A 10,821-nucleotide genomic window follows, 5' to 3' on the forward strand; every position below is an offset into this window, starting at 1 on the left:
AACACCACTGTGACATTGCTGTTGTTGGTTGCCGGTTTGCCATCCAGAAACTGTTTTATTCCAACACCCAAACACAAAGACACCAAAACTGGTGCAAGGAGCACAAAACCTGGATCCATTAGCATTCGGATGAGCTTACATTTTCAGGAAGCAAAAAGCAGGCAACTCAAATCTCTTTTGACCCTGTATGAGCCATCTTTTGAGAGTCTTGTTTAGGAGTCTTGTTGTTCTTTCTACGGGACCAAGTTGGTCCTATGATGCAAATACTGACTCCAAGATATTTCTAAGATTATAACACCACCATAGAAATAAAAATTAAAACAGTAAATTGGTAAATCAATTCAAGAGTGGTTTCCTGAACATCGAGATGAAATCAGTTGCCTTCCCTGGCCTCATCACCAGATCTAAACATCACTGAACCTTTACAGGGAAGAAATTTCTACCTCCTTCATTCCTCAAGAACTGGATGGGCAAATTCACCACTACATACAATTCTAGACTTGCATGACAGCATTTCAAGGATTCAAAGGATTATGGTCTTAAGTATTTGATATTTACATCACTGTTCAGTGTTTCTGGTGTTTTACTACTGTATGGGTTGCTTGTACTAGAACTACTTCTCTTTCCAAAATAGCAAATAAACAAATAAGATTAATATGTACTGCCATGAATACACCAAAATGAGGCTACTCCACTGACAATGAGTATGTGACAATGTGAGCTTAGGAAATGAATTCAGAATGCTTGTTTTAGCTGCAAAATGCAAGGGAGCTTGCGGAAGCACACAATGTGTCTATTTTTTCTGTGCGTTTTCCATCCCCACAAAATCATTCTGATACAATCTGTTCACAACATCAGTCTCCAATTCATTCAGTCAATGAAGTCAGAGGCGTCGCTCAAACATTTGTCTCTTGATGTTGTCAGGACAGTTTTGGGCCTCTGTTTTGTTTTGGAGAGAAATTTTAAAATTGAAAATCAATCACCGTCACCATCTCAGAGGATGCTTGCAATGATAAATATGTTAATAATAACATAACCAGTACTGTAACTGTAAACATCTAAAACTGAACAATGAAATACTCCCCAAAGACACATACACACACGTAGAAATGAATGCCCCCATACAAGAAAATAGCTGCATGGTTGCCTGCACACATCGCTGTTTTGCTTGAGGACAGATTTGTGTGTCCTCTCAAATACCCGGCAACTCCTGACCCATAAGCATTTCCAGGACAGTTAGGCACTATTGATTAAAAAAAAATAGACAGGAAACTGCAGCAGTCAGATGGGAGAGAAGAGAAAAGTGTGTAATATGGGAAGGGCAATAAAACAGAGGATGGGGATGCACAAGAGACACAACACTCTAAGATAATGTCTTGATATTGTAGTTTCTGGGCTCCATAGACGGGGATGTAATCTTAGGCATTTTTCTTTTTTCTGTCCTGTGTACTTCTACACAAGTCAAAAAGACCCTTAGTAGGTGAGAGACCCAGGTCACAGACAGACTGAGGGAAGAAACATGGAGGGAGTCAACCCCTTAACTTTTAACACAGGAAAGTATGCACCACGCTCAAGTCATTAATTTGCACTTCTAAAGATTTAAAAACCTTGAAAACTGAAATTCTATTTATGGGTAAGTATGCTGGAGTGCTTGGGTGGGTAAGTGTTTTGTAAATTTACAGTCACACATAAAATTTACTGCTTGCCTGGATTTAACCGTTTCCTGTTTATGTAATGCTTCTCCAAGAGAGAGATAGTCTAACTGAGCGAGAGAGAGAATATGTGGGTGTTTGTATGTGCATGCCATGTATATTTGTGTGTGCGAGCGAGGATGTGTGTGCATCTTGTTCATGGCAAGAAATCAGCTCAGTTTAGCACATAATGGAAATATGAATAGCCCAGAGCGCCTCTCTCCCACACAGGGAGAGAACTGGCTGGGAGCAGGCTGCATCCTTCCAAATCCAAACAGAGAAAGGGAGAGAGTAAGCTAGGTTAAAATCCTGCTCCTTTTCTCCCACTCCCTGGAGCAATTCACAGTTCTGCCCATACATTACTCAAACAGGTCACCCAAACAGGTCTCACTAGCCATCTAACACACATATTCACATACATATGCGCATGCCTAAGTATGCGTGAACACACATCCACACATCCAGACATGCACACGTCCACACACACACACACACACACACACACACACACACACACACACACACACACACACACACACACACACACACAGTCATAGGTTCTGTGAAATCAGTACAGTTTCCTGTGTTATGGCAGATGACATCTAATATGTGGATTTCTTGGCACACCTTCCCCAAAATATTCCACTTATTTAAACACAAACCACAGCTTTTTCAGAAACCGTGCTAACAAGAGGAAAACAAAAGCGCATAACAAAGATAATTTCATCTTATGGTTTGTCCGTTAAAGGTGGACTACGCAAAACTGCAGGGGGTTGATTAAAGTGTGGACACTTCAGACTAACCTAGCAAAAATATGGCATACATTTATAATTGTCCTCACTTCAACTGACCCTGCACAGTGCACCTTTAAGCCTATTAGGTTCCCAGATCTAGATAGATTCATTCGGATTTAAGTTTTAAATTGCTGCAAAACATGGCTGAATCGTAAAATTGCGATTTTGACTCTGTATGTTATAATGTTAAAAAGCAGATAAGCACTCTGTAAAACAAGCCATGCAATTCACTCATCTACATATGCCAGTGTAGATGAGTGAACTTCATGCGCAAATCACCATTCATGTGATCAAAATAAAATCCTAAATTGTGAAAGCGTGAAAAAACATTTTTGGCCATATTGCTCAGCATGATGCTAAGTGACACTTCTGGGTTCATAGCAATCTCAGGATCCATCAGCTACAATGTTTTTAGCCCATGATGACATTTTTAGCTCGATTTTTCTGGTTTTCTAGTGTAGCCGTAAACAAGTCAGAAACCACTTCTGTTTCTGCTTCTTTTTACTACATGAGTCGAACGTTTCTCCACACAATACACAAACACTGATACTTTTTGTGGATGTTTTAGGTTCAGGTGACATTTGGCAATATGTTCCACCTTTTTGCGCCCACACACGGACCATTTACCTGCATAAAATCATTCAGAGTGCAACAGAAGTAAACGGAGGTGGAAACCAGAACACCTCCAATACCAAAATCTTGTCCCTCGCCCACAGACTCTATATATGTATACATAGAGTCTGTTTATAGAGACTAGGTTCATGGTGACATGAGCAAATGTGCATGCATGCACACATGTACACGATTGTTGGAAACACACACAGTTCATAAAACAGCAATTCAACAAAAACGACGGTTACCAATCCATTCACACATGGCAACATACTAGGACTTGAATTTTCACAGCTTTCTGCCTTAATACAGCAACAGCTTCCACAGTGATCTCTTTGACATGGGTATTACCTTCAAGCTCAAAGGCACATAACACACTGTAACGTGAGACTCAGACTTACATGCTACTTCTAGAGATGCGTTCCGGCTTACTGCCTCTCCCAGATAGTTGCGGGCCACACACACATAGCTGCCGTCGTCGGGCTTGCTGCGTCGTCCGTGGACGATGCGGAGGAAGAAGAGGGAGCCGCTGGGAAGCAACATCCGGTGAGAGCGGGGGTTGTCGCGGTCCGTCTCGACGTGCTCCCCATCTTTATACCACTCCACCGTGGGCGTCGGACGGCCCTCTGCCTTACAGTTGAGAGTGGCGGGTTCCCCTTTGGACACGATGAGGTCAGAGGGGTGTTCCACAATGCGGGGAGGGAAGTCCTCCTGGCGAAGACGAGACCCTGACAAAGGAAGAGAAGTATGGAAAGACCAGTTAAAATAATGACTTTTTCATAAAAATAGTTTGCTACTCTTTATCGCTGATTGGTATAACAACAGTGATTCAACCTAAATTCAACCCAGATTATAAGAGATTTTACACTGATGGTTGTTAACACCTGTGTCTCACTCAAAATGGGATATAAGTTCCACTATGCAGATGAGATATGCAGTATGTTTAGTATAGCAGTGTCCCATTGTGAACGCAGACCAGATGTTAGGAAGATCTTTTTGAAGAAAAGTCCTTAGGCACACAAGAAGTGATGCATTTTGCGTTTTATGCTTCAGGCAGCAACAACAGCATTTTTTTTTTTTTTTTTTTTACATAGTAAACAGTATTAAAGCAGAATAAGACTCAGTAATATGCATGACTGTGCAAAGCTACATACAGAAACTTAACCTTGCCTTTCACTAGTTATTTCAATATAATAAAAACAAAATGGATTACTACTTTAAAATAAAATGAGCAGGGCACATTTAAGTTGCAATGAAGCCATGTACCCACAGAAAATTTCATTTCTCATTTACTGTTACTTTTACTGTGCAATATTGGTGCACAATATGTACATGAGGTGGATTTGACAATATAATACTTGAGAAAAATATTCTGAAATCTCACTAAAGCCTTTGACAGGAAAGTCGATAAGTGTCAGGTCTTTACTGGCCACACTAGGCCTATATGTCATGTTACCACCGTACACAGGCCTCCATATTTACTTTCACAGGCGGGAGCCAAGGCGTCATTACATCTCATTAGCTTTTTCATTAACACGTTCCATCAAGCACTGACATCATCAAACATGTTGTGTCAGTGAGTGTTTAACAGTGACTGCTTAGCTGGATTTTTCAGTACATAATATTGGGGAATGTGTAGCTTAAAGTGTGAATTGTAGTCTCATGTCTCTCTCTCTCTCTCTCTCTCTCTCTCTCTCTCTCTCTCTCTCTCTCTCTCTCTTTCTCTCTCTCTCTCCCTCTCTCTCTCAGTGCAGTATTATCAATTTTAACCTAACAAAGGCAACAGTACAGCTATAGCAAAAGTCATGTAAATGCTCACTATCTATCTTAACAAACCTAGATTTTTTTTTTTTTTCCAGGTCAAGCCTTTCATTTATATAGCAATGGGAACACCTTAACTCAGTTGATTTATTTTTTTTTTTAAAACATGTAGCTATGCATGAGAAAGGTCACAGAGGAATCGTGAATGCACTGACAACATCTTTGTTTACAAAAATGTCAATATCACAACACTAGTCGTGTTGTACGCTGCATGACTATATAATCTTATCTGTGTCGAAATGTCTTCCTGAGCATCGTGGGTGAGTAAACACACAAGACTCGAGACTGATTTTTTGGACCAATGGAATGTCAAGGAACTGCTCAAGGGATGGAAATAAATAATAACCTAAAAATAAATGAAATACAAATTATTTACATAGTACCGTGTCTTTTTTGCCTTTGATGGTGACAAATCGTGTAAAATGCAGTGGCAACCAGGACTAAGTATGACTACTGGCTGCTATACAGCAACTGAAATAAAGCTGCAGATGTTAGTGAAATTGATGTGACAGAGTATAATGTGAAGAGGTTGGTGAACAAAAACACACCATTAGCTGGCGCCAACAAACTACACCACGGTGCTACATTATGTTTTAACATGCTTTTGAAACCCTTTAAGGTTCTGTGGTAAATAACATTTATGAGGATTCGCAATAATGAATGAAACAAACACTCAAAGTTCATGAAATACTCAGCTAATGTAACTGGCAGGTCCTAATACTGAGCCTTATCTACTGAGATGAATGTATGGGCTGAGATTTGTGCCATCAGATAACTGAACTGGAATGAGGTGCTCTGGATTTTTAAAAATTGAACTTCAATTTCCCTGGCTGACATTCTGTTTTTCCATGTTTAAATTTAATTAAAAAGCAGTTTCACAGTTACAGCTGCATATGGTGCAAATTTACAAACTCTGCTCAGTCTTTCATGCCAATTAAACCTCTGAAATGCTTTCAGAATATGGCAACATACAGGTACTCAGGAAAAGCGGTGGCTTGCAGATACAATCAAATTACCTACAGCTGCCCTGAGAAGCAAGAATATTTCTTTTTTTTTCAAAGGCATGGTACTGTGTAACTAGTGTGGCTTGTATATGTGTGACAAAAAATATTGTTTGGCTGCTAATATTTTAGTAGCAACTCGAGTGAGCTGGCAAAGCTGTTCTTTGTGTAACAAGTGTAGAATATTGTAAGTTTGCCCAATGCAAACCAAATGGTGCTCTCCCATCTTGCACTGAGTGAAGCTCACTTGCTAATCTATGATGACAACTTATTTATATATTTATTTAATTTCCTGGACAATCTGGACAATATTTTTGTGAAAACTAGACTGAGACAGCAAAGCAGATTTGCCAAAGAGATGTAACATTTATTAAAGGCCTAGCATGCAAAACTTGGAAATCAAACTAGTGCTAGCCAATATTTCAAAGCAAAACCTCACTCTGCTCCTCCATCCCCTCCTTCTCCCTCTTCTCTGAACTCCGCCCATCTCCAAGCTGCTTCTCGCGTATAACTGCAAAGCAAAATATACTGTCTGATTTTAAAACAGATTGAAAACTCACCAAAATCAAAAACTTAAGGACCTGTCATGAAACGTCTCTCGTCTTTCAGCTTTCTCCATCAGGGAAAAGCTTCAGCAACATAAACTATGGTTTAAGAACATGCTCAACCTGATTTTTTTTTTTTTTTTTTTTATTGGTTTATTCATCTTTCTTCTTTCCTCAAGTCTTTCTGTTGTCAGTCTGTTTTTATGTGTATGCTGTTTCTCTTCCATGTTCTACTTCTTCATCTGTTCATCTGACATTGCAATCAGCTACCAAAGTAAAGCTACACACCGTGCTAAGATCCTTGTATTGACTGACAGGAGGAGCAGGAGGTACACCCATTCCCCTGCAGTGTTTTTGATTGGTTGGAGGGGCAAGGTGCACAGAAAAACTTCATGATCAGTGGAAATGATAGTTCGCCCATTTGCATGGAGATAAATTCAAAGTAATCTTATATACTGTCCCTTTAAGTTTGGGAAGCGAATTAAATATTTTGGCTACCAGGCTCCTGTCAGAGCATGTATGGTAGATTGGCTCTATTGCATGACAGTATGGTTATCCTGATTATTTCAGGACATTAGTAACTCCAGTGACAGTAACAGTTGATGCTACACACTCAGCTGGGAGCTATAGAACTGGACAGCATCTACATGCAACTGTGTACTTGTTTCTGTGCAAACAACCGCAGCAATTCAAAGCGGCTCCTCTCTCTGTTTAAACTGAAGCTCTGTCTTTACACTGTAAGTCAGTCCTACACACTTCACCAAAACACAACCCAGAAAAGACAACATGTACACATACAACTGAAGACATATAATCAACCAGTTTTCATCATGACAATGTATGACATAATTGTTACCCTGAGACATAGAAATGAAATAATTAAGTGCTATACAGTCATCTGTGTGCAACCCAGAGGATTCTCGCTGAGCTTTGGATAAAATCAGTAACTACTGGGATTTGTTTGGCAAAACTTTGGGAAAACTGAGCTGAATGTATGTGGTTTTTCATCTAGGATGAATAATGACCAGGTGCTGAAGGTGGTGTCTATCACACCATTTCTTTCTTTTTTTTTTTTTTTCTTCATTAATTAACTTGCAATCTTAATGACAATTCACCTTTTGGTGATAATGATTTGTAACATTAAGTCATGAACAAAATTGTGACCAAAAAGTCTAAGCTAGACTATAGGATTGTCTTGCCTTGTATAGCATTTCTTTATCTTATTGTCGGGATCTATCCATGGTGCTGAAAAAAAAAAAAAAAAAAAAAAAAAAAAAAAACACTGGTCAGGATCACATTGAGGCTTTTGCACAAAAAACACTGGGGTAGGAATCAGTTAGTAGTTTCGTCTCGCAGGTAGGCTGCAGTAAAGAGTGTGAAACAAACTATCTCATTCTGCCCCAAACCTACCAACATGATTTTCACAAACAGATCACTGACTGTCTGTTGTCAGCCACAGTAGGGAGCGTTGCCAACTGAACTCACAAGACTGGTTACTTATGTGATGTTAAAAGTAACTTTGTATCAAATACAGTATGTAAAACTTTAGCATTTACACTTTATTGATTGTGTTATTGTGATTATGCCAAGCATAAGTTGTCCTCAGCCTGGACAGTGAACATGTTTAGAAATTAAGTATAGGCTACACCCAGGGTTTCATGTAGCTGAGTGCCTATACAAAAACCTGAACTGGATGTTAGAGGAAACAGTACAATGTGAGAACACAGTGAATATGTGATCAGTCTTATCAAGTGGGCAGCTCCTTTTCAAAGATGTTCCACTGATTTAATGCTATGGCCTTCAAAAAGCTCAAGAGTACTATATGATATCCAGGAACTGAGCATCACCACACCCACTCTCAACACTAATCAGATACACACAACACTTACTACACTATTGCTGCAGCTTGTGATTTACTATATTTCATAATGCGAAAAAGTAATACAAAAACATTACACGATATGGGCACCACTGCCTGTGAAGACCACAAACTTGGGTGTGTCTTGTAGACAACGTTTCCACAGCAGTCAGGGGCAAATTTCCAGGCTACATGAGAAAGCATCTTCTCCATGGCACATTAGACATTTCAGTTATAGGACATAAGCTCCACCATCTGCCTGGGAGCAGCCTCTTGAGTTGAGTCACACACACACACACACACACACACACACACACACACACACACACACACACACACAATGGGTATAACCTTCCTGACTAACAGGGGCCCAGCTCCATAAGTCTGTCCAGTTATAGACACAACAAGGCAAACTGAGCTTGATGTGAAAAAATAAGGGTCCTACAGCTTTGGCAGGGGTGGATATAGGCCGGAGGGTGAGAAGTCATTGCATTGAGGCGATACTATGCAACTGAGCGATGATATGAAATTGAGCGATAAATGAGTGACATTTATGCAATCGATCTACCTTTACAAGGGGGGAAAAAAACTTGTGTATGATTATCCGGACTCTAAATGTCTACCATTATGAGTCTGTTTTCTCAAAACCATATTTAAAAGAATGATTGCCTGCTTACAGAAAAGGTTCAATCAATGAGTAAGGGTCGTTTTCAGAACAAATATCCCTTACGAATAAATGGATAACACAGCAAATATCTCCCCAGGCCAATGAACAGCTGGCTTCTCGCAGTGTGTTGAAGTGAGACTAAATGAGCAATCACATACTCGAACGTGTGCATTGTTACAGTGTATTTATCATTTTAAACAGAGCATTTCAACACACACAAACAATTCAAGAGGAACAACATATTTAAATCGTGTGGGACTCTACACTCAATCTTCTTGATGCACTTGACCACTTGAGATGTCAAGCTCACGGGCTGAATAGACTGCGCTTTAATTCATAACCCATCCATGTGCCTTTTTTTTTTTTTTTTTTAGTCTCAAAGCAGGAAAACACGTGCAATTTCAACCTCAAAGTGCTGTTTAATAAATGTGTTTGGAAACTTACCGTCGGTTTGGGTGTACAGCAGTCCACAGAGAAATAAACACCGTAGAGGACCCATTCTGGCATATTGGCCCTGTAAGCTTATCGACGCATGAATTCCCCCTTTACAGCGAATCAATCAGTCAATCAATCAGGCAGGCAGTCCTTTTGTCGCACTTGCGCGACTTCGCGACTATTTAGTGTTGCAAGTTAATGAGCCAAAACTGGGTTGTAGCCCTACATCGGACGCTGAACGGAGTCATTCACATCCACATGTCCATTCTTCCTCTCCAGGAGCGAACCAGTAAGCAGTGATATGTTCGCCGACACGTTGGAAATTTCTGCAGTCACCAATTGGAAACATCACCGACGCCCACGGACACTCCAGTTTGGGAAGATCTCCACATCCGATCTCATTCCCGTGATACTTTTTACCGGGTCCGACGAGAGGGAAACCCATCCATCCTGAAGCGGGACAAGTTGTGAGCTGAAAGGTGGAGATGGGATTCAGTCAGAGGTGAATAGCTGCACAGTGCAGCACAGCGCAGCCCCTCCTCTCTACCCCACTGCCCTGGGAGAATGTAAATATCATAGGACCCACTGAAGGTCTACACACCAAAAACTCTGAACTCAGCACTGAATCATTTCTAACTGGATGATATGTTTACCTAAAGGTCAATTTACGATTATTATTATCATTAATTTCCTTTTCTGTCCCACAGAAAAGTGCTACAGTGCAATTTAAGGAGAGCTGACACATGCACTGGAAACAACCTTCACAATCTCACTGTGATCTGTTGGAACTAAAGTGGGTTGATGTTTGCATCCTTGGACAAATTGAATTATCTTGTGTTAAGGTTTGCTGTTTATATGTTTCTGGATGTTTATGTTTTACACTGTATATATTTACAGGGATTAATGTCACTTAGGATAAAATAAATCAGTGTTTGGAAAACATGTTGTGATGACAGTTTGTATCCTGAGGCTATGTCTCAGCTGTGACTAAAATCACTGTTGATTAGTTTAATGATAATAGTGATAATTATTATTAGTCTTACAGATGCCCTTCAAATGGCCTAGACTGTAAAAAAAGTTGCTGCACATATGTATGTTGATGGCACACTCATTATAGGCCATTCATGGAATATTGATTTATGTATTTATCTATTCATTCATTAATTTACTTATTTTTCTTATGTTGATCGACAGTATGGTGTTATATGTAGCATCTAGACACTTGAACTGTGCACACAAATGCTCAGGTTTACTAGCACATAAATCAGGCCAATTCAAAAAAAAAATTGTAAAGAAACAGTCAATCCACAATCAAAGGCACTGATATATACAACATTGCAACTGGAACTAAAGATACATTTGTCAGTGGGGCCTTTTTATTTATCCAAAATAAATAA

General features: G+C 39.7%; 1 protein-coding gene across 1 annotated transcript in view; it reads right to left on the bottom strand.

Annotated features, from left to right (window-relative positions):
- The window catches only part of LOC115372007 (roundabout homolog 2-like), a 94,125-nt gene extending 84,442 nt beyond the window's left edge, over window positions 1–9,683 (bottom strand). The window contains exons 1-2 of the mRNA XM_030069699.1: window positions 9,434–9,683; window positions 3,499–3,825 (exon numbers count right to left, since the gene is read on the bottom strand). Coding sequence (XP_029925559.1) covers window positions 3,499–3,825; window positions 9,434–9,488 — 382 coding nt within the window. The 5' untranslated portion in view covers window positions 9,489–9,683. The remainder of the gene's footprint in view (window positions 1–3,498; window positions 3,826–9,433) is intronic.
- Window positions 9,684–10,821: the final 1,138 nt, after the last annotated feature.

This window comes from Myripristis murdjan, chromosome 14, assembly GCF_902150065.1.
Source record: "Myripristis murdjan chromosome 14, fMyrMur1.1, whole genome shotgun sequence".
In the NCBI taxonomy this organism is placed as follows: domain Eukaryota; kingdom Metazoa; phylum Chordata; class Actinopteri; order Holocentriformes; family Holocentridae; genus Myripristis; species Myripristis murdjan.